This window comes from Tauraco erythrolophus, chromosome 3 (assembly GCF_009769465.1).
Source record: "Tauraco erythrolophus isolate bTauEry1 chromosome 3, bTauEry1.pri, whole genome shotgun sequence".
In the NCBI taxonomy this organism is placed as follows: Eukaryota; Metazoa; Chordata; class Aves; order Musophagiformes; family Musophagidae; genus Tauraco; species Tauraco erythrolophus.
Genome location: NC_141467.1, coordinates 63182407 through 63206101, shown reverse-complemented (window position 1 = coordinate 63206101; position 23695 = coordinate 63182407). Strand labels below are relative to the sequence as shown.

The window sequence follows — 23695 nt, the reverse complement described above, 5'->3', positions numbered from 1 at the left end:
ATCAAAACCTGTCAATTAGGATCCCAAGTTACCTTAAGAATCTGAGCGTTCATTAATTATTTTTTTTTTGTCTCCCATTGTTGCAAAGAAAATCTTGTGAATATTCTTCTATGCCTCCTTTTCCTGGTCTGTAAACAGCCTGAACCAGTAGCTATGAGAGGAGAGAGCTGCTCTGCTTGTCTTTAGGAGGTAGCACGGTAGAAAACTATTGGGGTGAAAGTCTCCTGCTCCTTTCAGCATCCCCAAAACACTGGCCAAGCAGGAGCAGTGTTTATACAGGGGTCCTGCTAAAACACCCCCAGTGCTGCTCTTTGGAGGTTGTACTATTAGGGACTGTCATACACCATGGGGGACCAAGTGCCTTTCTTTTCAGGAGAGAACAGTGAAAGGGGTGTCGAACAACGACCATGCTTGGGTGCCCACTGAGGACGGGCTAAGGAGGGTCAAGGTTGGTGCTGTTGAGCGAGGCAAGGCTCCAGGTTGGAGATCTAAGGAAGCCCCGCATGTGCCTAAGGCTCTTGGCTATTCCTAAGGAATTGGTTCGAGGCTGATCAGTAATTCGAAAAAAGACTTGCACTTCTCTTATAAATTTAATCAAACTTTCTAAATAGGAAAAGTACACAGCTGTGTCTTTTTCTGAAGGGAAGTTTAAATGTTTCGATTACAGTATTGGTGTTTGCAAAGCCCAGATCTTGTAATCTTTTATAATATTTGTGCTTCTACTTACTGTCATCTTTAAAATGCATTTCAATTTAAAACCTTCAATGAAAACACATTTCCCAGCAAACAGCTATAGTATATGTATAAAATTAATGTAATTAACAAAAAGACTCTCAAGAATAGAATCTTAAAAAAAAATCTACTCTTTTACATAATTCCGTTAACTTTGAAATTGTGATTGTTGTAAATCAATAATATCATTGTCAGCACATTCTCCTTCTTGAAAATATAATTCATCTGGTACTGGAAAATTAATGTTTTGCTTAAGGCTTTGCCCTTTACCTAATGTAAATTAGAGAAATTGATTAACACAATAGAAAAAAGTTATACCTTCCCCTGTAATATATTTTTGATAGCTGTTGCTTGATAAATTAGTATATTGTGTGTTTTTAAATGAATATGATTTATTGCTGTTGTCTACCATATGAAGAAACACAAAAAAAATGTTTGCAGGATCATTGACTTGAACGTATCAATGGCACTGTTGGACAATTCTTGCTGAGTGTTAAGATGATTTATGTAACAGACCGAAGGTTTCCACAGTAATGCATTATAGTCTCAAGCTATCAAGCCTTGTTCATGCAGAGACAAAAGAAACTGAAAAACACTTGCTTCTGAAGGCTCTCCGTTTAGAAATTAGAGATAAGGTTGATCCTATTAAAACTCTTAGAAATATCTGCTGTCAAATATATTATCCCAACTTTCAAATGTGCATAAGGTTTGTTGCTGTTTTTCCTCTTCTAATGAGCTCATTGTTTTTACATTACTCTCGATTCATAAGTATTTTAGTTATGTAACAATGTGTTCAATAATAGAAGAGGAGACAGCCTGAAGCATCTATCTTTTAAAAACTGGCATCTTTCCACAGTTCAGATGCAGAAGCCTTGGTGCAAATGAAAAATTAAGACACGCTCTACATAGTTGGCAGTACAATTCATTTCATTTAAATTAAATATCTATAGGCAAATTCCCAGTTTTTGGGGAACTTTTGCTAATACCACGTTCTGTTGAATATATGCATAGTGACTGACACAACCACTGAGTACACAAACTAGACTTACTTAATGTACGCTGTCTTCTGAGCTGTCATATAGTAACAGTTCTGCACTTTCCAGAGGGATTTATATTGGATGTTTGAATGGTTGCTGCCTCTTGTGGTCAGTCCGTTTGAGATATCTCTTTTGGTCTCCCTTCTCTGATTACTTTTTAAAGTTCTATTAAAATTATTTTGAAACATAAGTAAATTTTGCTGGCCAATGTGCCGTCATTAGTGAGACTACTTAAGCAAAGGAGCTTTATTTTTATTTCTGTCTTTTTCCTTATTCCCTTTTCCTCGGTTCTTATGCAGCAGTTTATGCAAGCTTTTTCCTTATTTTTCTGATAACAATGAGTGTCTGGGTTCCTCGAAAATAAATACTAGATTTTATGTGTGAGTGTGTGTGTTATTAGCACAGCAGGATGCTTAGCCCTAATTTGAGTTATGTGTTACTGAATTAAAGAACTGACCTTTGACATACACTTCCCCCCACCAAGTTTTAACACCCCCCCCCCCCCCCCCCCCCCCCCCCCCCCCCCCCAGCTTGTTGCTGGATTTGGCCAGGCTAAGTCATATAAAAGATAAATCGAAGGGGATCAACAAGGTCATCGTTTGGGAACAAAAGCTTGGACTTGGGTGGGACTGTGAATCAGGGTTAAGTGTTCGTATCATTTTATTCTGGCAAGCTTTTCTCATGAAATTATAGGCTGAAGTGACAGATAATGAGGTCTCTTGATCTCAGAATGGACATCTCAAAGATCATCTGCTTTATGAATTTTCCATCATTTGAGGCAGAAACGTCACAAATATTTAACCAGAAACATAGAATATTGTCCTTTAGATTTGGGAAGACATTCTTTATTAAAACAACTTTTTCATAGTTTTGTGTCTGTAAATAAGGGATGCTCAGTTCTGAGGTTCCTACTGTGTAGCTCCCATCTGAAATATTCTGAAATATGCTTGTAATAAATACAAGTGTAATGAAAATCCTCTTTATAATAAAGTAAAATTAAAACCTGTGTCTGTTCAGTGCTATGCACTGGGTTTAATGGTGTTACTTTGCAGAGGGCTTTCTCTCTGGAATGTAATAAAGGTCCAGGAAGCTCCTCTAAACTGAAGAGCTGATAAACACCTCATCCACTCCCACAGTCATGAGATGAAAGCCAAACCATTGGCAATGTTCCTAGCAGCTTTGTGGTAAAGTAAATAAAGCATTCACTGCTACTCTTTTTGATTCAAAAGTGAAAAAGAGAGCTTGCTAGTATTTCTGTGACCAGTAGAATGAAAAGGAGCTATTCCCTGTCTTTCTGAATAGAGAAAGTCCTCCTGATAGTAAAGCCAACTATGAAGGAAAAAACTTTTGGAGGGGGAGAAAAGACCCTAACCTTTCTCCCCATCTCCAAGAAAAACCTAACAGAGCTGAAGCTACAGGCCACTATTTATTATTAATACATATGAGCTGTACTTACGAATTGTAATTGAACACAGGGAGTGTAGCCTTGCCTAATGCTTTTGGTGGTAGATAACTACGTTCATTAGAAATTCCAGATAAATAGCTTGGGTTGGAAGAAGAGATGCTCTAAGAAAGCCCAGTGGTCGGGACAGGATTATGACCGGCCTGGGAGCAGGAGCTCTTGCTGCAGGGAAAACCTTGGGCCTGGCCTTGTGCTGGAGTTCCCCTTCTTGGGAAAAAAGGTGACAATGCGATGTTCCAGGAGAGCCCATTGCCAGGGCTGGATCAGTTGCATTAAGAGGACTCCAGATGGTTCCTTGAGAAGGCTTTCTCAATGGTGAGGGGAGAGATGGCAGGATAATAGGAATGCATGTTTGAAGCTTGTAGCTGCTATTGGCAGGACAAGCATATGTCCTGTTCCTCACTCCTTCGGTCCATGTGCAATTATAACAGCCTTCTTTCTGGGATATGTTGAGTTTGCTGCAAATGTGTATAGGACTTTTGGTTTCTGATATGCCAGTGTGCTAAGTCATGACAAGCATCTGAACTATGCTTCTGAACAAGACAAACCTGAGTACTGTCATGTCACTGTTGAAGTAACTTCCCTGAGGAAGTTACATCTGTATGTGTTATATACGCATATTTGAAGTATACCAAAATGACTGAAAATATTAGGTGAATAGGATGCTCTGCAGATGCTTTCAAATATCTGGCCATATCATCAGCACATAGCTTGGATTCTGCCCAGCTTTATTGAAGTAGTAAAATAGTTTTATCTTTAAAAAAACCAAAACCAAAACCAAAACCAAAACCAAATTATAGAAACTACTAGTGCTTGAATTGTATGTTGGTTTGATGTAGTATTATTGCTTTGCTACACTACTCATACTACTTTTAGAAGCTTATTTAAGTGTAGTGGACAGTGATGTGGAATCAAATACACTCTGGTTCACAAGCAATAACCACACTGTGATTTTTGTTTCTTAAATAATCAGAGAGCAACTGTCTATTTAAAATGCTTAGCCTGTATAATATATATAACATTACTATATAGTCACACATGACGCAACCTGGGTTGTGGAGTTTTATGCCACTAGTGGTTTACTTCCTTTTTAATAAGTGAAGCTAATGTCCCAATGGCAGTTCAATTGCTTCCACTTTTTTTGGAGTGTTACTAATTAAAGACACTTTTGAAATGCAGCAAATCAAAGTCTAGCTAAAGTAAAAGCTGGACTATCTACATATGGCAGGCAAGAAGAGTGTACATATAAGGCAGCAGATGTGCTGAATGCCCCCAACATTAACGATGTACACACACACAGCCTGTCAATATTTGGTTTAGGAATATTTGCTTTTAGTAGCAAATGTAAGTTGAAGTCCCTTCTTGTTAAAAAAGTGGTGAGAGAGTGGTAAACTCTTGTCCTACTCTTGCTTAAGGAAAGTAGGAGGGCAGGTATTTCTTTCTCCTCTGGAAGGTGTTGAAACATCTTGGTTCAGCAAAGATGCAGCACAAGGTATTTTCACTGTAGGATAGTGAGAGAGAAAACGAGTGTCGAGGTAACACCTCTTTGTACCTGCAAAATCATGGGAGAGAAAACTTTTTTGAGGCCATCAGTCTTTTGGAACAGTAGAAAAGAGTGTTGCAAACAAAACGTCCTCTTTTCACAGCTCATGAATCCCTCCTGGTAGCTGTAGGTTACATGGGTATAAACTCAGCAGGATTATAGTATCCAAATCTAAGTGTACTTGGGAGGGATAGTGCTGATCCAGAAGAGCATTATGGGTATTGTCCCTTCCTTCATTTCTGTTCCTCACTGATTTGTTATTGTGGTATTACACCTTAAGGTCACTTTAGACACCTTTCTTTTCATCATCGATTTAATATAACAGTAGTTAGGAAATAGTGCATACAGTGTCCATAATACTTTTATTTGGTTTTGAACAGCTTATACATTGTGGTTGAGTAAATATGACGTGTTCTCTTTGTCATGTGTAAGTCTCCTCCCCATTAAGTGAGGGTCTATTTTTACTGTATTTCCTCCCTTGGAGATATCTCCACTGATGACTGCACAGTGGCTTCTAAAAGCAGGGGCAAATATGACTTAAAAATGGCAGTAGACTCACACCAACTTCCCGTTAAGGAGAGGGCAGGGGCAAGGCGAGAGCAAAGTCCTGTGCTGGAGGTGAGAAACAGCTGGAAAGCATGGGCAGGATCAAAGTCCTCATGCATAAGGGTGGTGATATCACTGCCAAACCTTTTCCTCTCCCTGTTCTGATGTTTTCATTCTTTGGGATTTTATTTTGACCTTTGCAGTCTAGCCTTCCTGTTCTATTTCCTACCAAGATATTTGGTAACAGAGTGTAAACCCTGTTAGGAAGCAAGCAAAGCAACCAAAACCATGGCATTGTGCACTAGAGTAAGTCCTTCTGTGTTAGGCAGCATATTGAAAACATGTAACAGTGTTTGCTGTTGGTCTGATTTAAGTTTTTATATCCATGCTTGTACAGAGAAGAGTAACCTCAGGCATCAGGAGGACAGTATTACTCTGATGACTAATGAAAAACTCCTGTTTGTAATTGGGCATTGATTCTTCCCTTTTCCTTCTGCATGAATTCATACAGCATACTGTCCTCCATTTGCAAACTTGTACTGGGGAAAACATTTTTTGCTAATAGCTACTCTTTGAAATTATGCCCTTGTTTTCATCTTTCCTGAAGATGCTTTGCAGGAGCACAATGTATTTAAATCCTTGCATTTCCAGAATTAACAAAAGCAGCACTCAGAGCAGGGCTGCGTTGCTGCAGAGGGGCAGGAAGAGTGGAAGTATTCTCTGTGCTATAAACCTTGTGACTATGGGCGTGGGATGTGCAAAGACTGATCACTTGCAAAAGAGATGAGAACCGTGGCTGTTCTCAGAAAAGCAGAGCAGGCTTTCGGACTGAACCACTGCAACTGATCCCTTTACCTCTTGATTTGGATCATGTATCTAACACTGCTCACCTTATTCCTTTAAGAAATATATGCATACCCACCCCTATCTCCCAAATGAGCCTACCTGCTGTATGAAGAATGTAGATAAATAATAGCAATTATCCACCTTGGTGCATTACTCTGACTTTGCCTGTGGCTTTTCCTTGGATCAGATTGAGTTGGATGACTTAATGGCAGCGGACAACAAAAGACTAAACAGTTGCTTTGTGGAGTAACTAATTTAAATGACTGACAAAATGTACATATCGTTGAGTTTATAGATTAAGAAAGGAAAAATCAGTGATTTTGAGACACCAAAAATGTGTTTTTATAAACACAAAGTATATTCATACAAAGTATGTACTATTTCTATATTTATTTTGTTTTCTTTGTAGCAGAACAAATGCATGGTTCTCCTGTAAGCCTAAAAGTGCTATCTTTCTTCTTCACTGTATAATTCTTGATCTGAGTAGCAAGGAGTCTTATGAATCATTTTGAGCCAATGTTAATTTTATAAATTGCATTCCCTTTTCCACAATTCCCATGAAAAAGGTATTCAGCTAGATGAACACTCTTGGAAAATTTTAATAGGACCCTTGAAATCTGTTTGAATTCAGCTTCTTTAAAAAAAAATCTCTTTCTAATGGAAGCTGTGAAAGTATCAGAGATTCTTATGCCTCAGAGGCAATTTTTCTTCCACACATAATAGTGAAACTCCACTGTTATAATATACGGGTGTTTAAAATATTCCCTTTGTTGAATTGAAGTTCCTGCTTACAAGTATGTGAGTTGGGGTCTTTTTGTTTGTTTTGTGTGACTTCGATTATTATTCTTGATCAGTATTCACATGATTTTCATAACACTTTCTGTATTCTTTTTCCAGTCTTTTCCTGGCCCAAGTCTTGAAAGTGAAGATTTTAACATACCTCCTATAACTCCTCCATCATTGCCTGACCACTCCCTGGTGCACTTGAATGAAATAGAGTCTGGGTACCACTCTCTGTGTCATCCCATGAACCACAACGGCCTCCTTCCATTCCACCCACAAAACATGGATCTACCTGAAATTACAGTTTCCAACATGCTTGGCCAAGACGGGACACTGCTTTCCAATTCCCTCTCTGTGGTAAGCATTTTTAGTCTTTCCCTTCTGTTCTGCTTTAAGTTGCGAAATCATGGAAATACAGACCTGTTTGAAATCCTCCGAGGGGCCAGCTCCTGTGCCACTCAAGTCACAGAGCGAGCTGGCCTGACTCTGGGTTTTACATCATAGAATCATAGAATCATAGAATGGTTAGGGTTGGAAAGGACCTCAAAGAGCATCTTGTTCCAACTCCCCCTGCCATGGGCAGGGAAACCCTCCACTACACCAGGTTGCTCAAAGCCTCAGCATCACACTCCCTATGTCAAATTCTCCCCTCACCAGAGCCAGTGAGGGTTTTACAGATGAGTTCCTCAATGCCAGGGTGTTACCTGCCGCCTTGAGTAGAATTACTCCCACTTTACACGGATGTAAATGATGACAAAAGGAGGCTCGAGGCTTTGACTCGAGGCTGGAGAAGAGTTCAGATCCAGATGGCCATTGTTCTGTGTTTGTCTGACGAGGCTCTTTCCATTCTCATTTGCATGTGCTGAGAGATGTACAAAAATTTAACATCTCCTTTCTTGTTTACCGCACGTTTGGAAAACAGCAAATGTTATTTCTGATTCTAGGCCAAATCTTATAGCCTTTTTACAGTTCCCAGTCCTTAGCCAGCTAGAATCCAATTGAAATGACTGGACGATTTGCTTATAAAGTCTGTCAGATAGTCATTATGGTTGTAATCTTGGGAAGCCTGATATTATAAATCACTTCTTTGAATGTTAAATTGCTTGCAACAACTGCAGAGCTACTTTACATGTTACATTTTCAAGTGGGCTCTACAAATAATTAGTATACTTCTTGCATAGCAGCTCCAGACATGACCGTTTTACCAAAGAGAGCCTTATTTCATATCGATGCATAATTCTAGGCCAAAGAGTTAAAAATGCCATGGACGAGTATGGTGCCTGCCATTGTGTGGGACTCACTGGACATCAGACACTCTGCTAGATGTGCTGCCCAGGAACTGCGGAGCTGGGCAGCTGAAGTTAAAGATCTACTGTTCCTGGAGATCCAAGGGTCTGGGCTTCTCACTGGAGAATTAGAGGCTTAGGGCACTGTGTCCCAGCTGGGAGGCTCTGCGCTTAGGGACTGAGGCTGTTTAGACTTCCAGCATGCTAACTCCCCATTACATTACCTTAAAAGAAAAAAATAGTCAGTCCTGGGAACCTGGGAGCTGAGGCAGCATGTGGAGGTTTAGGGACTGAGGGATCTAGGCTCAGCTCCCCATCAGCCCCTCAGACTAACAGCCCCAGAGCCAGGGGCTGGGGGGCTGTGGTGGCTGGAAAACAGTTTACAACAAAAATCCGCCTTGTCACAGAGCTTCGTTGCAACTTAATTAAAATAAAGGATTAAAATAATCTTCGATTTGGAGGAGCTCTGCATTCCCTCTAAGGATGTCCAACACGCCATACTGCAGGGTGGCTAGTCTTGGCTTCTTACATGCTGCTTAGTTAATGATTTACTAGGATGTTGCACACTTTGTGTCTGAGGTCAGAATCTGACCCAGGGTTGTGTTCAATAATGGGAGGAGAGGCAGAGAGGCAGATTTTCATAGAGAAATATAGATATACTTCATGGAAATGTTTTGAATTTTGCTTGCATTTCTAAGCTTATGGCATGCAGTAAAGAGCACGAGCTAAATCTTGTGTGGGGTTCTGAGAATCAGAGCTATGAAAGGACTTGAAAAAGTAAGAGAAACACTTTGCACTCCAGTCAAGACAAGCAGTATTTCATTGAATTGACCTCTTTTGAGCCATGGCTATGGCTCAAAACTATGCATCTTTTAAGCTCTGATGTTCCACATTAACCTCTCGCAACAAGCTCTGAACAAAGGGCCTTGAGAGTTTGTAGATCATCACAGTGAATTATTGCATTGAGGGCAAATACAAAAAAGCTGAATAATATAACTAGGCAATTTTGCATTTGGGACTTAGTGTAGATCAGAAAAACTGAAAATCAGACCTCAAGAAAATACGCGCTAAATTTTATCAGTCATTTCTGAGGATTCGTTCAATAAATAAAGCATATTCCTTGAAGCACCATGGGCTGAGTCAACTGTTACTCCTAACTTCCGTGCCCTTTGCACACGAGAAGACGTCTTAAATAGCAATAGTTTTAACTGAAGCTGGCTTGTCTATCAAGGGGATTAAGCTACATCTCACGTTAGTACAACTGGTAGGATGTTAACATCACAATTTTGTACGGTTCAAATGCTGTTTGGCAGTATGGTCCCTCTGATTTGAATTTGATAACTTGAGAGGAATTAACTTGAGGGAGATAATTTAAGTTAATTCTTTAGTGAGTTCAGTGAATTCTTCAGTGAATAGAATGGCCCCATTGTCCTTTTGACTTTCCATCAATGAAGACAGACAGAGGATTTTGTAGAGGTAGCATTCTTTCCTTAGCTCTGAAGCTCTTTTTTGTAATCCAGAACCTTTTACATTTTTTCTTCAGTTTGACTCTTTTCTCTTGCTATTACTCATCTCTAAGTTTCCTTTTTACTGTCTCATCAAACTCTGATCCATTTAACAAGTACTTATCTAAATCACTTTTATATTGCCTCACATAGAAAATAATATATAAGTTTCTCCAATCTATCTAAACACTTGGTGCTATATAATTTCTAGTATATCAACTACTGCTTAGTTTATTTGGAATCCATGTATCTCACTTCATTTTTCAGGGGACTAATGAGTATTTATAGAAAAATTATGCTTAGAAATGAATCTGTTGGCTGTTCTCTATCCCTAATTAACTTCGCGTCTTCAGCAAATTTTACTTATATTGGGACAAATTCAGCTGCAGTGCAATGTGCATGATTGAATTTGATCTTTTTTTTTTTTTTTCACTATCAATATCCTTCCTTTTAGCCAGTTTTTAACCCAGATTGGTATTTTAGCAATGATACTTCCCTTTCTTTCTATGTTAGAACTAGCGAGTGGTTTTCAGTTGATGTTTTTATAGACAAAGCGTTAGTTAATGCTAGTCAAAGGAGAGAAAGGAAACACAATGAGCTCAGAAACAAAGCAGGAAAATAGTTTGTACACTGATGTAGCATTTTTCTTTCATCTCAGCTACCAGATGTTTTCAGATGAGGATTTCCATGATTGGAAATCGAGGACGTACTCCTCTTAAAAATCCTACAAAACTTCCCCCATTAGAAGTCCTGGTATGGTACTATGCAGCGGTCCCTCCAAGCTGCCAATGAAATCCTTTTGAGTAAGGATTGCAGGATTTGCCCCAAGCTCTGTAAGAATTCTCCTCTGTGGAAGTGCTTAAACATACACAATAAGAGCCCACTACCAGCTCAGTGAATTCTTACTAGAGATCAGCTTCCTACAGATTTTTTACACTGTGGAAATTCTTTCTGAAAAATTTTTACAATGCTGGGAGATGAAAATTTTCCATTGCGATTTATTGTGTTTGATACTGAAATTTGGAATTAGCCTTCTTTGAAGTTTTTTTTTTTTAATTGATTGGACTTCCTATTGCACCTTCACTACTTAAAAGAAAAAAAACCACTATAATTTTCTCTCTTATTAGTCTACTGTCAGTTCATATATTGGCTTTTATGTTTGTGTGTTTTGGTCTTCTGCTTGGATGACACACAGGCTTATACACACATGCACATACATGCTATTTTATACTGTGCTGTCACATACAGATTTCTTTAGATGCTCATTATATGTGGGTATTAGGGGTCCAAAAGTCTACAGGATTTGTGAAGAATATGTTATATGGTGGTGTGCACACACAGTCCAACCTCAGCACGATGAGCCACATGTGGGAGCTCTCTAAAGTCCGTCTTCAAAGTGGATATGATTTCTATTCCTGCTTCATAAGTGGATTCAATTAGATATAGATAGAGCTGTTTAATGAACATGTACTGATGCTCCTGTAGGCATGTTTGTTTCTGTACAGTGGAGTAGGGATCCCTTCCTGATTTACTACAGCTGAAGGTAGCCCCTATGTATGTTTGGTTCAGTTCCAGTTGGGCCTTGACCTGCCAGCACTTCTCTGTTTGCATGAATTTTTCAGAAATATTCCAAAAACTGCAAGAAATACTCTTCTAACATTTGCAAATAAATGCATGTATATACCATCCCTATGAGAACATGCATTTATCTGTGTCCTGATTTTGACTGGAACAGAGTTAGTTTTTCTTTTTAGCAGCCAGAAAAGCTCTGTGTTTTGGTTTTAGTCTGGGATTTGTTATGAGAAGAATGCTGATAGCGCACTGATGTTCATAGTTGGCACTGAGACCTCAAGGACTTTTCAGCTGCCGTGTTCTTGCCAGCATGCAGGAGCACAACAGGCTTGGGGGGAGCATGGCTGGGACAAAGGGTCCACAACTCCCCTTATGATTTGAACTTAGATTTAGGATTGAGGGCTAAATTGGCCAATGGAGTGTTCCATATCATGCAGCGTCATGGACAGTGTATAGATGAGGTTCAACCGGGAGAAAGAGCTTTTGCTCTTCCGGGAACTCTCTTCCGGAGGCTCTCACTCTCGGACTCTCGGAGTGCTCTCTCTTTCTCTCACTCTTTTTTCGGGCCTCTCACTCATCCGGGATTGCGGTGTTGGGACTTTCCTATTTCGGGATCGTTTGCTGGGACGGGACAGGTGTTGGTCACTAAGTGGTGAGCAATTACACTGATTACACTGTGCATCACTTGTTTGTATGTATTATTATCATTATACATAAAAATATATATAAATATATAATTATTATTGTTATTATTACTATTATTATTACTATTATTATTACTATTATTATGTCGTTGTTCTTATCTCAACCTACGAGTCTCCTTTCCTTTTCTCCTTTAATTCTCTTCCCCATTCCCCTGGGAGCGGGGGAGAGTGAGCAAGTGGCTGTGTGGCATTTAGTTGCCGTCTGGACTAAACCACAACAACCTGGAAAAATGCTTTTGGGTGTGTTCTATAAAATAAGTTTTACTGTGTGTTCATTTAATCAACAAAATTATATACATTTCAGCTTCTTAGTATATCCTATAGATTATTGCTTTTGCCCCAAGAAATCAGGGTTAAAAATCACAGTGCTGTTTTACACAGAGGAATAAACACCTATTTTTGGAATGCTTTCATTTATAATCTTGTGCTGATCTTCTTGAAAATGTGGCTTATGATGGTATACTATAGAACATTTACAAGAAAGAAATAAAAGAGATTTCAGTTTCTCGGAATGCTTCCAGTTTCTGGGTTTGAAGTTTAAAGTGAAAAAGATGTTAAAAGGCAATAAAATCAGGGGATTTATTTCCCAAATGCTCTACTTGTGCTGGCGACAAAAGCCAGCATAATGTATATACTTAGGTTTATTGTTATTTTTAGTATACAGTCAAGGCACACTTTGAATTCAAAGGCTACTGTACAACTGTTTTGACAACCACCACATCAGTAGGTAATGTGCAGGACATATGAAACTGAAGCAAAAATGTTTCTTTAGGTCTATAGGGAGTACAGTACATCAATGAATTCAGATATATTAGAGCAGCATGAATTTCTAATATGTTGCTCTTATGGAAAAGTCCACTGGCATATTGAATAATGCTGCTTTCAAATCAGAGCAGAAAATGTGATTACAGACAATTTCATTGCTGTTTTTAAAATAAATATTTTGAAAATCTTGAAGTATTTTATTTCATGTAATGCATAAAATATGTAACAGTGGACTAGAGCTAAAGATCTTCTAGGACACTGAAGAGTAGATGATGTCAGCTATAATTATTCAGATGTGGAATAATAGAAGCATTAGTTTAAAACAAAATGCATGTCACAAAGGCCCATGTCCTTATATAAAAAAAGCAATAAAAAGCTTTTTTTTTTTTGCACACTTTGACAGAAGAATAAAGGCAATGAATAATTATTTAGCATTATACCCCAATTCATCAAAGCCTGAGCAATTACATTATGCTTTTTCATGAATTGTATTTTTTAGATACACAGCCCATGAGAGAGTAGTATCTTAAACAAAATGTGGCACTGTATAAAAGTAGAGAAAGCAGACAGCTACTTTTTTTTCATTTTTCATCTCTGGTAGAATGAAGCTAGTATTTCTTATTCACAGTACAATTGCTAATAAATCCAATACAGGAGATAGTTGTTGTTGTAGCTGGGATGTATTTAAAAGATTTTGTTTTACCATTTTCATACATATTAGTTTACATTCAGTATTCATGACTCATCTTGAGGCTGACCTATACAGTTGATTTTTTTTGGCAGCTTTAAGCATTACTGCAAACTACTGAGTCAAACAGAAATTTTTTTATTTCTGATGAACAAGATGAATAACTTTCGTAACAAAACAAAAGATTTGCCCCTTCTAACTTAAGTGTTGAGATATGAATCATGCTTGGATACTTTTTTCTAGCTTGTATTGCAAGCCAGTGGTAGAAGATACTTTTAGTCTCTGGTGAATACTTCACATTTGTGCCTCATTACCAGGCTCTGGTCTTCAGTTTACATCAAAATTTACTGTTATGCTGCACAGACCTGCTGCTACCCCAAATTTTATTGCAGTGAGTTATTGCCACCAAAACCACCAGATCGTAAAGCTAAGGTCATGGAACACCTTGTGTTAAAAGTATTTTTTTTTTCCTGTTATTAAGCAACATTATCTTCTTGCAGGAGAGCTTTCTTTTACCTTTTTTTTTAAAAAAAAAAGAAACAAACACCATATTTTACAAGCTGGATTTTCTCACTGAAATAAGCTTTTGTGGCAAAAAGTTACAATAGTTAGTGTATGTTTTGTCAAACAGCCTAACCATAAGAATACACAGCCAAATCTTCAGCTGATGTCAGTCAGCATAACTTTATTGTCTTCAGTAGAATTACAATAATTTGTTCCATTCAGGTCTCTGGGACATCATGTTTATCTTTCCTTACTTCTGATGGCTGCTCCATTCTTTTGTCAGCAGAAACACAACAGAAAGGATACGTAGAGGAGCTGATTAAGTTGCAACTTGATCAAGGTTTTATAAATTTGCATATTGCATATCTGCTAGGAGAAGGCTCTTCACTGTGCTACAAAAGAGCATTAAAACATCCAAAATCTAGAAGTTATAGCTGTATAAAATCAGACTGGAAACAAAGCATGCATTTTTAACAGTGACAGAGATTTACCATTTAAATAATGTACTATGAGAGGTGGTTGGTTCCCTATACCAAAGGTTTAAAATCAAGATGAGGCATCTCTCAAACAGATGTTCTCTGTCTGGGCCTGATCTAATGATTGCCCTGCTACAGCAGGGGGACCAGAACTTTCTCATGTTTCACATTGTCCCTCGGGACCTTTCAGCAATAAACATTAGTCCATGCTTATATGGTAGGGGAAGTGTCACTGGCAGCACCTCGACTGGTAGTGTTGTCTAGCCATGAAAGAGTTAAAGGTTTAAGTAAAGATTTGCTTAATGTGAAAAATGTGCTGGACATTGTTTCTTTATAGATAATGAGGGATAATGAAGGAGCCTTAGAAAAATACGTCAAGAGGAGGACACGCGTCCTTGTAAGTCCAAAACATTTGGCTGTTAATCATGAAAGAAGGAGCCAAAGCAAGGACTTCAAAGACTGATAAGGAAAACATCTTGTTATGAGAAAAGATTAATGAGATTGGAAGAATACCACAAATATTAAGTAAGCAAGAAACAGTGATAACTGGGGGAAAGGTAATTCCGGCAGGGGGAGATCACAACCACTGACTCACGGGCCACCTACCCTAAACATACCCCAGACTCGAAAGAAAGAGGATGAGGCAAAGGACTGAGCATGCAAACTAATTTACATGCTAAGTGAGAGAAAACTAGCTAATTGTTTAAGAGAATAACACTGAATAGGTAAATACCCTAATACACACTGCATAGACGTTTACTGAATTTTAGAAGGGGTGTGCTGTCTTGGGACAGGCATCCAAACTTGTGCAACTGTCGTAAAGCAATATCTCAGCTCAATGTGTGGATTGACTTACTGCACACGAGGCGAACAAACCCTGTTTTGGGGCTAACAGTAGCAATTCGACAGTTTTTCCTTCCCAAGAGAAAATCAGCAGAGTGGAAGAAAACACCCTGCGGGTGCACGCTATCAACCTCCACCTTCTTGAGGTTAACTAGGACTAGAATTGCTGCTAGAATATTTGCGACTAGTGTTTTTCATGAACTTAACTTTTTTTCTGGTAAAACTATACTTCCCATCTTTAAGTACTAAGAACTTGCTTTAAAGATAGAGTAGAGTAAATATTTGCTCATTACTGAAGGAAAATATTTGTACATAAATGACCAGAACTCTTTTTAGAATAATTCCAGGTCACATTTTAAAAATAGCCAATGAAGCTGTTGATTTACTGTCAATTGGGAAATACAGCATTTTGCTTATTTGAGTGTGGTTGTTGAGACTCCATGTGGCTCACATATTTCACAAATTCAGTAGGAAAACGACTTCAGTATAATTTCAAGAACAAATAACAAGGTGGCATATTTTATTTTTGAAAACAACCTTCTGTAGAAAATGCTTTGGTGGATTCTTTTCGCAACGGTTACCCATTGTCTGATAGGAATTTATTTGCTACATGATAAAGTAAGGAAAGAAAAAATGTGTAGCAGTATTAATTATTGTTTCTTAGAGTTTAACCAGATAGGCACAGGCTAAGACATGATGAATGTGGTGCGGAGAGAAAGCCTTCAGTTGCGGGTGGTAGATTATACAACCTCACATGTGAAGTACTCACAGGAGTGATTAATGCATAAGCAGCATCATAGCTGCAAGTGTCAAACAAAACAGATAATAGAGTATGCAAATAGAGAAAACATAACTCTCAGAAAATGTCAGAAATTCAGGGGTTTCAGCAGCAGAGATTGTTGACTTTAATCTGCTGCTTTTAACATCGTGTGTAGTTGTTGAGAGGAGCAAGATAATGAAATGTTTCTGAAGATTCAGTCTTTGGCAAAAAAAAAAACCTTAGTGATCTTAAGGTCTGTAGATGGAATAGGAGTGAAACATCTTTCTCAAAAACTGAGAAGATGCTTTTGTGAAGACAAAAAGGAAGGAGAAGCCCCCAGTGCAGATGAAAAGGGGAGTTTTGTGCATCAGGTGGAACAGCCTCTCCTTTCACCTGTTTCATTATTTAAATGCATGGATTTGCATTCCTTGAAACGCAAAAGCAATTGAGAAGACCGTGCACTCTTCATGGATTTGTACTGTGTTCATCATCTTATCCCATCTTGTTCAGAGAGTAGAAAGAAACATTGTGTGGACGAAACCAGTCCCACTCCAGCACGTCCTCTCTTAACTCAAGCTGCCATTTACATGCTGGAAGTTCAGATGTGCTGCATGACTCTGCTGATGGCTGGGCCTCCAGCAACCCAGAGCTTCATGACAGTGTCGCCTGCTAGAACTGAGTGTGAATCCTTGTCTAGTCTTGCCTATGTACAGTCATAGATATTTTGCAAAACTTTTGACTTTGGGAGAAAAACCACATTCCTTGCTTTCTTGATTTTTCTGAATTGAAGGAGTTTAAAGGGTCCATTTAATAGTCTCACAGGTTTTTTATCTCGTTTAATGTTTTTTACAGAACTTTAAGTATCGTTGTTTGATTTTTTCCGCTGACTTTCAGCAGCAGGAAGGGAAGAAAATATTCTGCTTGGTAATGTTTTGAGATTTGGAGAAACAATCATCAGTAAAAAATAATTTCTTATTTTTATCCCTTGTTGTTGTCCTTTCTCAAGGCAATTAAGAAATGCTTAAAGTGCAAGGTTGTCTACTCCTCCCCTGGTCCTTTCAATAATATAAAGAATCATTTGAGATTGATGTCTGCCTCTCTGTTTTTTCCCCCCTTCATTTATACAAAGTCTATACAGATGCACTATGTAAATGCCCTTTCTCATGTTGGGATTCCCTGGGAACAGCCTGTAACTCCTTAACTTCTACTGCTAGTGTAACCTTGTACTTCAGCCACATGTATGCAACTTAGAGTCTCTGTAGTCTCACTCACACAGCTTTGAGCTGCATTGATGGCATGTTGTACATGCTGCTGCCTCTATGCTTGGACAATAAAAATATGAAAATGAATGTTCTTATTCATTTTCTGTGCATATCATGGATGGATGCAGTTACGAGAAAGGACTTAAAGTATGTAGTGGCAGCAAGAAGCATCATGGAGTGAGAAAACCTCTAAGGCATGCTTGTGCACATTTTTCAGTTACAAAACCCACAAAAATGAGCCCTTTCCATCTGAAGTCAGGTGAACAAAGGCATTACAGTTTATCTTACACATTATCAGTGTGTACCCAACATTCCTATTTCAACCAGCCTGCAGGGAAGGAAAAGGGACAAAGGAGATGTTACAGGTAGTGATGTGATACTCTGTGTGCTTGCCCTGACCTGGAGATGATACGAGCAGCAGTGCTCGGGGTACATACATACACATACATACATACATGGATACACATAGATACACATATGTGAACATGTATATGTATGTATGTATATGTCATACTGTTAATCACTGAAGCCCTCTGATAGAAAGGGAATGTAAAAGACAAGATGTAGCATCTGCAACATCCCCCTTCTCCCCAAAACAGGGATCCACATTATATGTTAAACAGGGACTGAAACTAGAGACAAATTATTGAAGCAGATGCAACAGATTTAATCAACACACTGTACCTAGTTGCATCATACAGAATTTTTACCAAATCCCTGGGTTATGAGTGAGGCTGAGGTGCCTGACAGTTAGCAACTTTATATAATAGGCACCTTTGCTGTCTGAGTTAATGAAGGAAGTAGCCTAGTTGCTAAGGTGAGACATGGCATACTTAATGGATGACAAGATATCTTTACAAAAGCTGCATTAACTGAAAAAGTGGTTGAAATTAGTTGTTCTGCTCCTTTAGCAAAAAAGCCCTGTGCATGGAGGATATATAGGATCAGGCCCTTGAAGAGACTGCAACAATTTTTTGTTCAGAGATGGGACTTCCTTCTAAGACACCTATATAAGATTACCTTCATTCACACATAAAGCATTTCAGAGATTAACTCAATAACTAAGCTTCAGTTTCCTACACATGCCCTAATACTCAAGTGTGGTATCTCAGTTTAATGAATTTTATTACACTCCCCTTTCTTATGAAGTAGCATAAAAAGTGTTTAGTGCAATAGGCTTAGTGCCGATCTGGATATTAAGTGCAGCTTAAGTTGCCTGACAGAAAGTATACAGTGTAAAATAACCACTGGCAAAACTTTTAGAAGTTATTTTTTTAGAAAAAATAAACTACAGCATGTGAAAAATAATGCTAGCAGCACTCTGTTGTTCTGCAGTGCCTTTCTTGTTCTTGAAGTGCTTTGTTGTCACTAATTGGCTAAGAAGGTAATATGCTAATAACAGTACAAATACATATTTGCAATATCGGTCCATCATCTCTGTCAAATACTACGTTGTAAAATAGAAGGACATTTACTTTATTAAAAAAGCAACAATAAAATGTAATTCACAATATACAAACGCAGATGAGTACCAAGTTGAAAAGGGCTGAAAGAGTCAGATCTTAAGGGAGAGGAAGAAGATGACTCTACATTGTGGGACCCATAATAACGAAAGCATTACCAGGAGCTGATTTCATGTCTGATGATCAGTAACACAAAGGTGGGCAGCAGTGTGGTGAGAGACAACTTTCATTATTAGAACTAGCAGAAGTTCTCAAATGCAATAAAGGCAGGAATTAACTGCCATGTGTTACACATCTAATGTAAAGCAATTGCGGTGACTGCATATATAATGATAGCTGAGACCTTTAAGCTGTTGCGCAACCTGGAAGTGATACAGCAGCCTTATTTAAGAGCCATGGAAAAGATGCAAGGGCTGTTTCACCTGCCCTTGAAACGCCGTCAGCTCTACAGAGAAGTGAAGTATCTGTTTAACCACAAGAGTTTGATGCTCCACTGCCTCAGACTCCCAGTCCGAGGCCTTACAGGCCAGTTACGTAGCGCACGTGTTTCTTCTCACTTGCCATCAACTTTCTTGAACTCAGGGAGGGGAAAACATGCGAAAGGAAAGTTCTCTGCCCAGGACCTAACCTACGTAGTTTTAATTGTGACCAGTGGTATTGTACTAACTTTGTCATTAGTGACCTCTGCCTCTGAACTGCGTTTTAGGAGCGCTGTGACTGGCTGAAAAAATCCCAGTAGGATTTTCAGAAATCTTCTGCCCTAATGTTGATCCTGTCCAGCTCTAGTAGGGGCTTTCCCTGAGTTTCAACAGAAACAGAGATCACCTTATAGCAGATGCTTTTATTTGTTCAAAAATTGCCAATTAGATTATGTCAGATTAAGGACATGTCAACAAAAGTGTTTGCCAATAATGATCCGCACTCTGCCATTATAATTTTGAAATTATTTTCTTTGTAACATTTGGAAAACTAGTGCAAGCTGTAACAAGACTGAAGAGAAGAAATACCAGCTAATGTGCTATTTTGAAACAATTTTTATTATTTTGAATATCTTATAATTAAAGACAGTATAGCAAAGCTGCACTACAGGAAAAAGTTATGTGTGTAACCTGACCTCTTGGATCTTGGCTCAGTGCAGCCTTAATGTTCTATTACTTACCAAATTACAGAAATTGATCCAGAAGGAACCCTAAGGTCCCTCCTGTAGTGTAGTTCAAGGGACGACTTTAAAAGGTCATCTCCCTGAAAGTGGGATACTCAGTATGTTTGTCATTTCTGACAGATGTTTGTCTAACTTGTTTTTTAGAGAATTCCTCTAATGGCAACTGCACAGACTTCTCAGGCAAACTCTGGGTTCGAGTCCTCAACCTTAAAAACTCACCGACTTCATTGTATACGTAAAACCCAGCAGCCAGTGGAGATTAATGCAGACCATTTAATCTTTTCTGCTGCCTTTTATTTTATTTTTAAAGTGTGCTTATATATGTATATATTTATATTTATAAAATATATATTTATCTAAGAATGAATGATAGGTAATAGATGTTGATGGAACAGCTAGGAAACAAATAATCAAGAGGATGTATATTAACTCAGACTGTTTTGGTTCACAGCTGACTTGACCATTTAAAAAAACAGTAGAAAAATAATCAGCTTTTCCCAAATCTTATTAGCATGTAATCACGATCCAGATTGTGTTAGCTCGTAACTTACATTGAGCCAAATAACTCTTCTTGAAGGTTCAGCTATAGTGGGTTATTTTATGAAATTGTTTATGTGCATATTTTCAATATGTTTATTTATCATCATCCATTACTTAGAAAGTTAGGCTGAAGGAATAGATGTTTATGATACTTAAGGATTGTCACTGCAAGTAATGGGATAAAAAATAAGCAATGGGTGAAGGTTGGGAAAAAAACCTGTGATGTCATCCGAATAGCCTGCCAGGTAGTGTTAAAGCACTGGAACTTATACGTATGGGAAAAACCTGCACTGGCTGGGAGATGGGCTGGATGATTTAATAGACCTTTCTTTGAGATGTAATTTCTGTAACTGGTTGATACATACACTACTGCTCAGACATTTGGACTCATTTCTTGTTTGTCTGGCAAAATTGTTTCTTGTGAAAGGTTATAAATTACAATAAATAGACTTTGTAGAAGATGAGCTACATGATATACTTGGAAAGAATTTCTCAGCTGATATTCAAGACATTAATGCCAAAGCAGAAAAAAAACCAATAGAGTCCTAATCCCATGGCTTTGCTTGAGTGCAGTGCTGGAAGGTGCACTGCCATAAATAATGTTTACATTGAATAGAGTCTTCTATATTCTAACAATAACTTTGGATAGAAAAGATAAAACGGAGAAACAAATGTTACTTACTTAGAAGATTTTCCTCCAGAGTTTGCAACAAAGAATTCATTGATGAAGAAGGGAGAGGGAGAGGAAGGGAAGGGGAAAGAAGGGAAAGCAAGCATTTATAAAAATGTTGATGTAGTTATAATTAGATCCATTTTAGAACCAAAAGTTTTATGCAGAAACTGACAGAAGGATACACAATAATTATAGTTTGCTGACAAGCTGAATAGAGTTTCCTTTTTTTATCTTATGGTTTTAGGAAGACAAACTGTAAATAAATACGCAGTTTGACAGATTGTAATTGCGATCAGCAAGGCGTCTTTTCATTTAATCAGATGGTGTTATTAAAATGGGGTTACAATTAAACATTTTATAATGTGACGTAGAACTCTATTAAAATTCTTCAGCAAACAGTGATTTGCATTTGATGCTTCTGCAACCCATTTCTATTTGCAGAAGCGTTATTGGCTGTGACCTTCCAGGGGTTAGGTCTCAGTTTGCTATTCTCTTCCTACTTTGATAAATAATATTAAGTATCCTCTTTCTTTACTTCACAGTGAAACTTAAAATACTGATTTTGCATTCTTTTATTATATTATTTTTGACCCTGGTGAAAACTGCAAGACATTGACCAAAGCAGGTTTGCACCAGAGGAAATGTAGAATTAGCTAAGCATAAATTTTCTTAATGTTAGAAATAGTAGATTTAATCAACATTAAGCATGTATCTGATTCACAACTAAACGTTTCAAGAGAAGGTAATATGGCTTTTGAAAGATATAAGTAGCATTCATCACATTGCTGTGCCTGAGACATTATTCCAATTTAAGATGACACAAGGCCTTGGATTTTCCCCTTTCTATTAATGCGATCAAGTGATTCCAAGAAATGTAACAAAGTGGTTTTCAGGAAGACTTTGACACATGACTACTATGATTCCACATCTATTATTCCCATGTGGAAGTCCAGTATTTGTTCCTGTAGTTTTAATAATGTGAGTAGGAGAATGTGACCAGTCAGAAGTGGTTCAGTATTCTGCCATCTAAGACTTTTCCAGGCTGTAGCTACTCACTGGGATCACTATCCTTTAAAGCAGCAGAAAAGAACAAGGAGAGTCATTAGGAGACTAAATTTTTGAGCCATTCTTCAGGTGCATGCAGACTCCACTAATGAAACTGTGCATAGCAAATGTTTGGAGGGAAGGAAATGAGTGATTTGTATAATGAAATTGCATTTACAGGGGTGCAACAGTCCTTAAAAATCAGACAGCTAAGCTACTGCTCCTTTATCTCACCCTTTTACTTTGGTGAACATTTTTGGAGGAAGTGTCAGTGGTTTGAGGAAAGGCAACATTTTCCTTACTGGAAAATAATCAGACAGTGGTTATAAAACATAGGTTCTTGTTTCTTGTCACTAGTAATAGGCAAAAGAAAGAATAAGGAGAGAAGGAAAAGAAAAGAGGGGGAAAGAAAAGTCAAGTATGCTTGAAAAGAGGGGGAAAGAAAAGTCAAGTATGCTTTCTTTTGGTGGAAAGTGTAGTTGTATGAATACTTGAGAAGCAAAAAAAAATGGAAAGGAATAATTTGGTTTGACATATTTATGCATTTGTTTTAATTTTACATTATCCCTGATGTGGAACCTCTTAACTCTTTCTACTTTTCCTGTTATCATCATGTGTTGGTTTCCTCTTGTGCTGCTCAACAAGTAAAATCACTTTAGAATAGATTGATGTGAAGTCTCTAACTCCATCCTGCAAGCTCATCAATTTCTTCTTTTCATCTGTGTGCATATATGCAACATCTTCCCCTTCTTTTTTCTCCAGATTGCCTTCCTGAGGAACAGATTTCAAAAGGTTTCTCAGAGAAAGAGGTCTTCCACCTTCATGCAATGTGATGAAAGAAGCATATTGCCAAAATACTCAGAAATTCAGCAGTCATGTAAAAAAAAATTAGCAGATGAGCAAAAGTAATTTTAAAATGCTCGTCAACAACTGTTGGATAGGAGAAGCAAAAGGTTTTACTTTGTCCTTCCCTTCCACCATCAAAACAGATAGGGCTGTAAGAGCTCTCCAACTGGTTCTTCCTGCACAAAGCAGGATTACTGCCTGTGCAGCTTCAAAATGGGTTTGAGGTCATCAGCCTCTGGTAGAGGAGTCTGTAAAAGGTTGAGGAAGAGAACTGGAAATATTGCTTGTCGCTTAGCATTTCCTGTGACAAGCCCAGACATGTAAAGAGGAAAATGACGTTAAAAGGTACATAGGAAAAAATGTAACCAGTTTCTCTCAAAGGCTAATTATATTTTTTCTAAAATAAATGAAATACAAATCTGAATCTAATATTCAAAACAAGGAGAAACTAGTTCACATCTTATCTGCACATAGCTGCTTTTTCAAGAGCACATCACCTAGTATACATGTGTGAAAGAGAAGATGATCAGGATCAGAAATGCAGGTTGAACCCACAGAGACAAATCCATTTTATGATTTTTTTAGTGCTGTCCATCACTGAAAGTATCTGAGCACTCAATCTTACCTTATAATTTCTTTACTATTTATTTGCA

At 38.0% G+C, this 23695-nt stretch overlaps 1 protein-coding gene across 2 annotated transcripts in view; it reads left to right on the top strand.

Annotated features, from left to right (window-relative positions):
- The window catches only part of TOX (thymocyte selection associated high mobility group box), a 228600-nt gene that overhangs the window by 126808 nt on the left and 78097 nt on the right, over window positions 1-23695 (top strand). For both annotated transcript variants that reach the window (XM_086608669.1, XM_086608668.1), the window contains exon 3: window positions 7064-7306. In XM_086608669.1, coding sequence (XP_086464795.1) covers window positions 7064-7306 — 243 coding nt within the window. The remainder of the gene's footprint in view (window positions 1-7063; window positions 7307-23695) is intronic.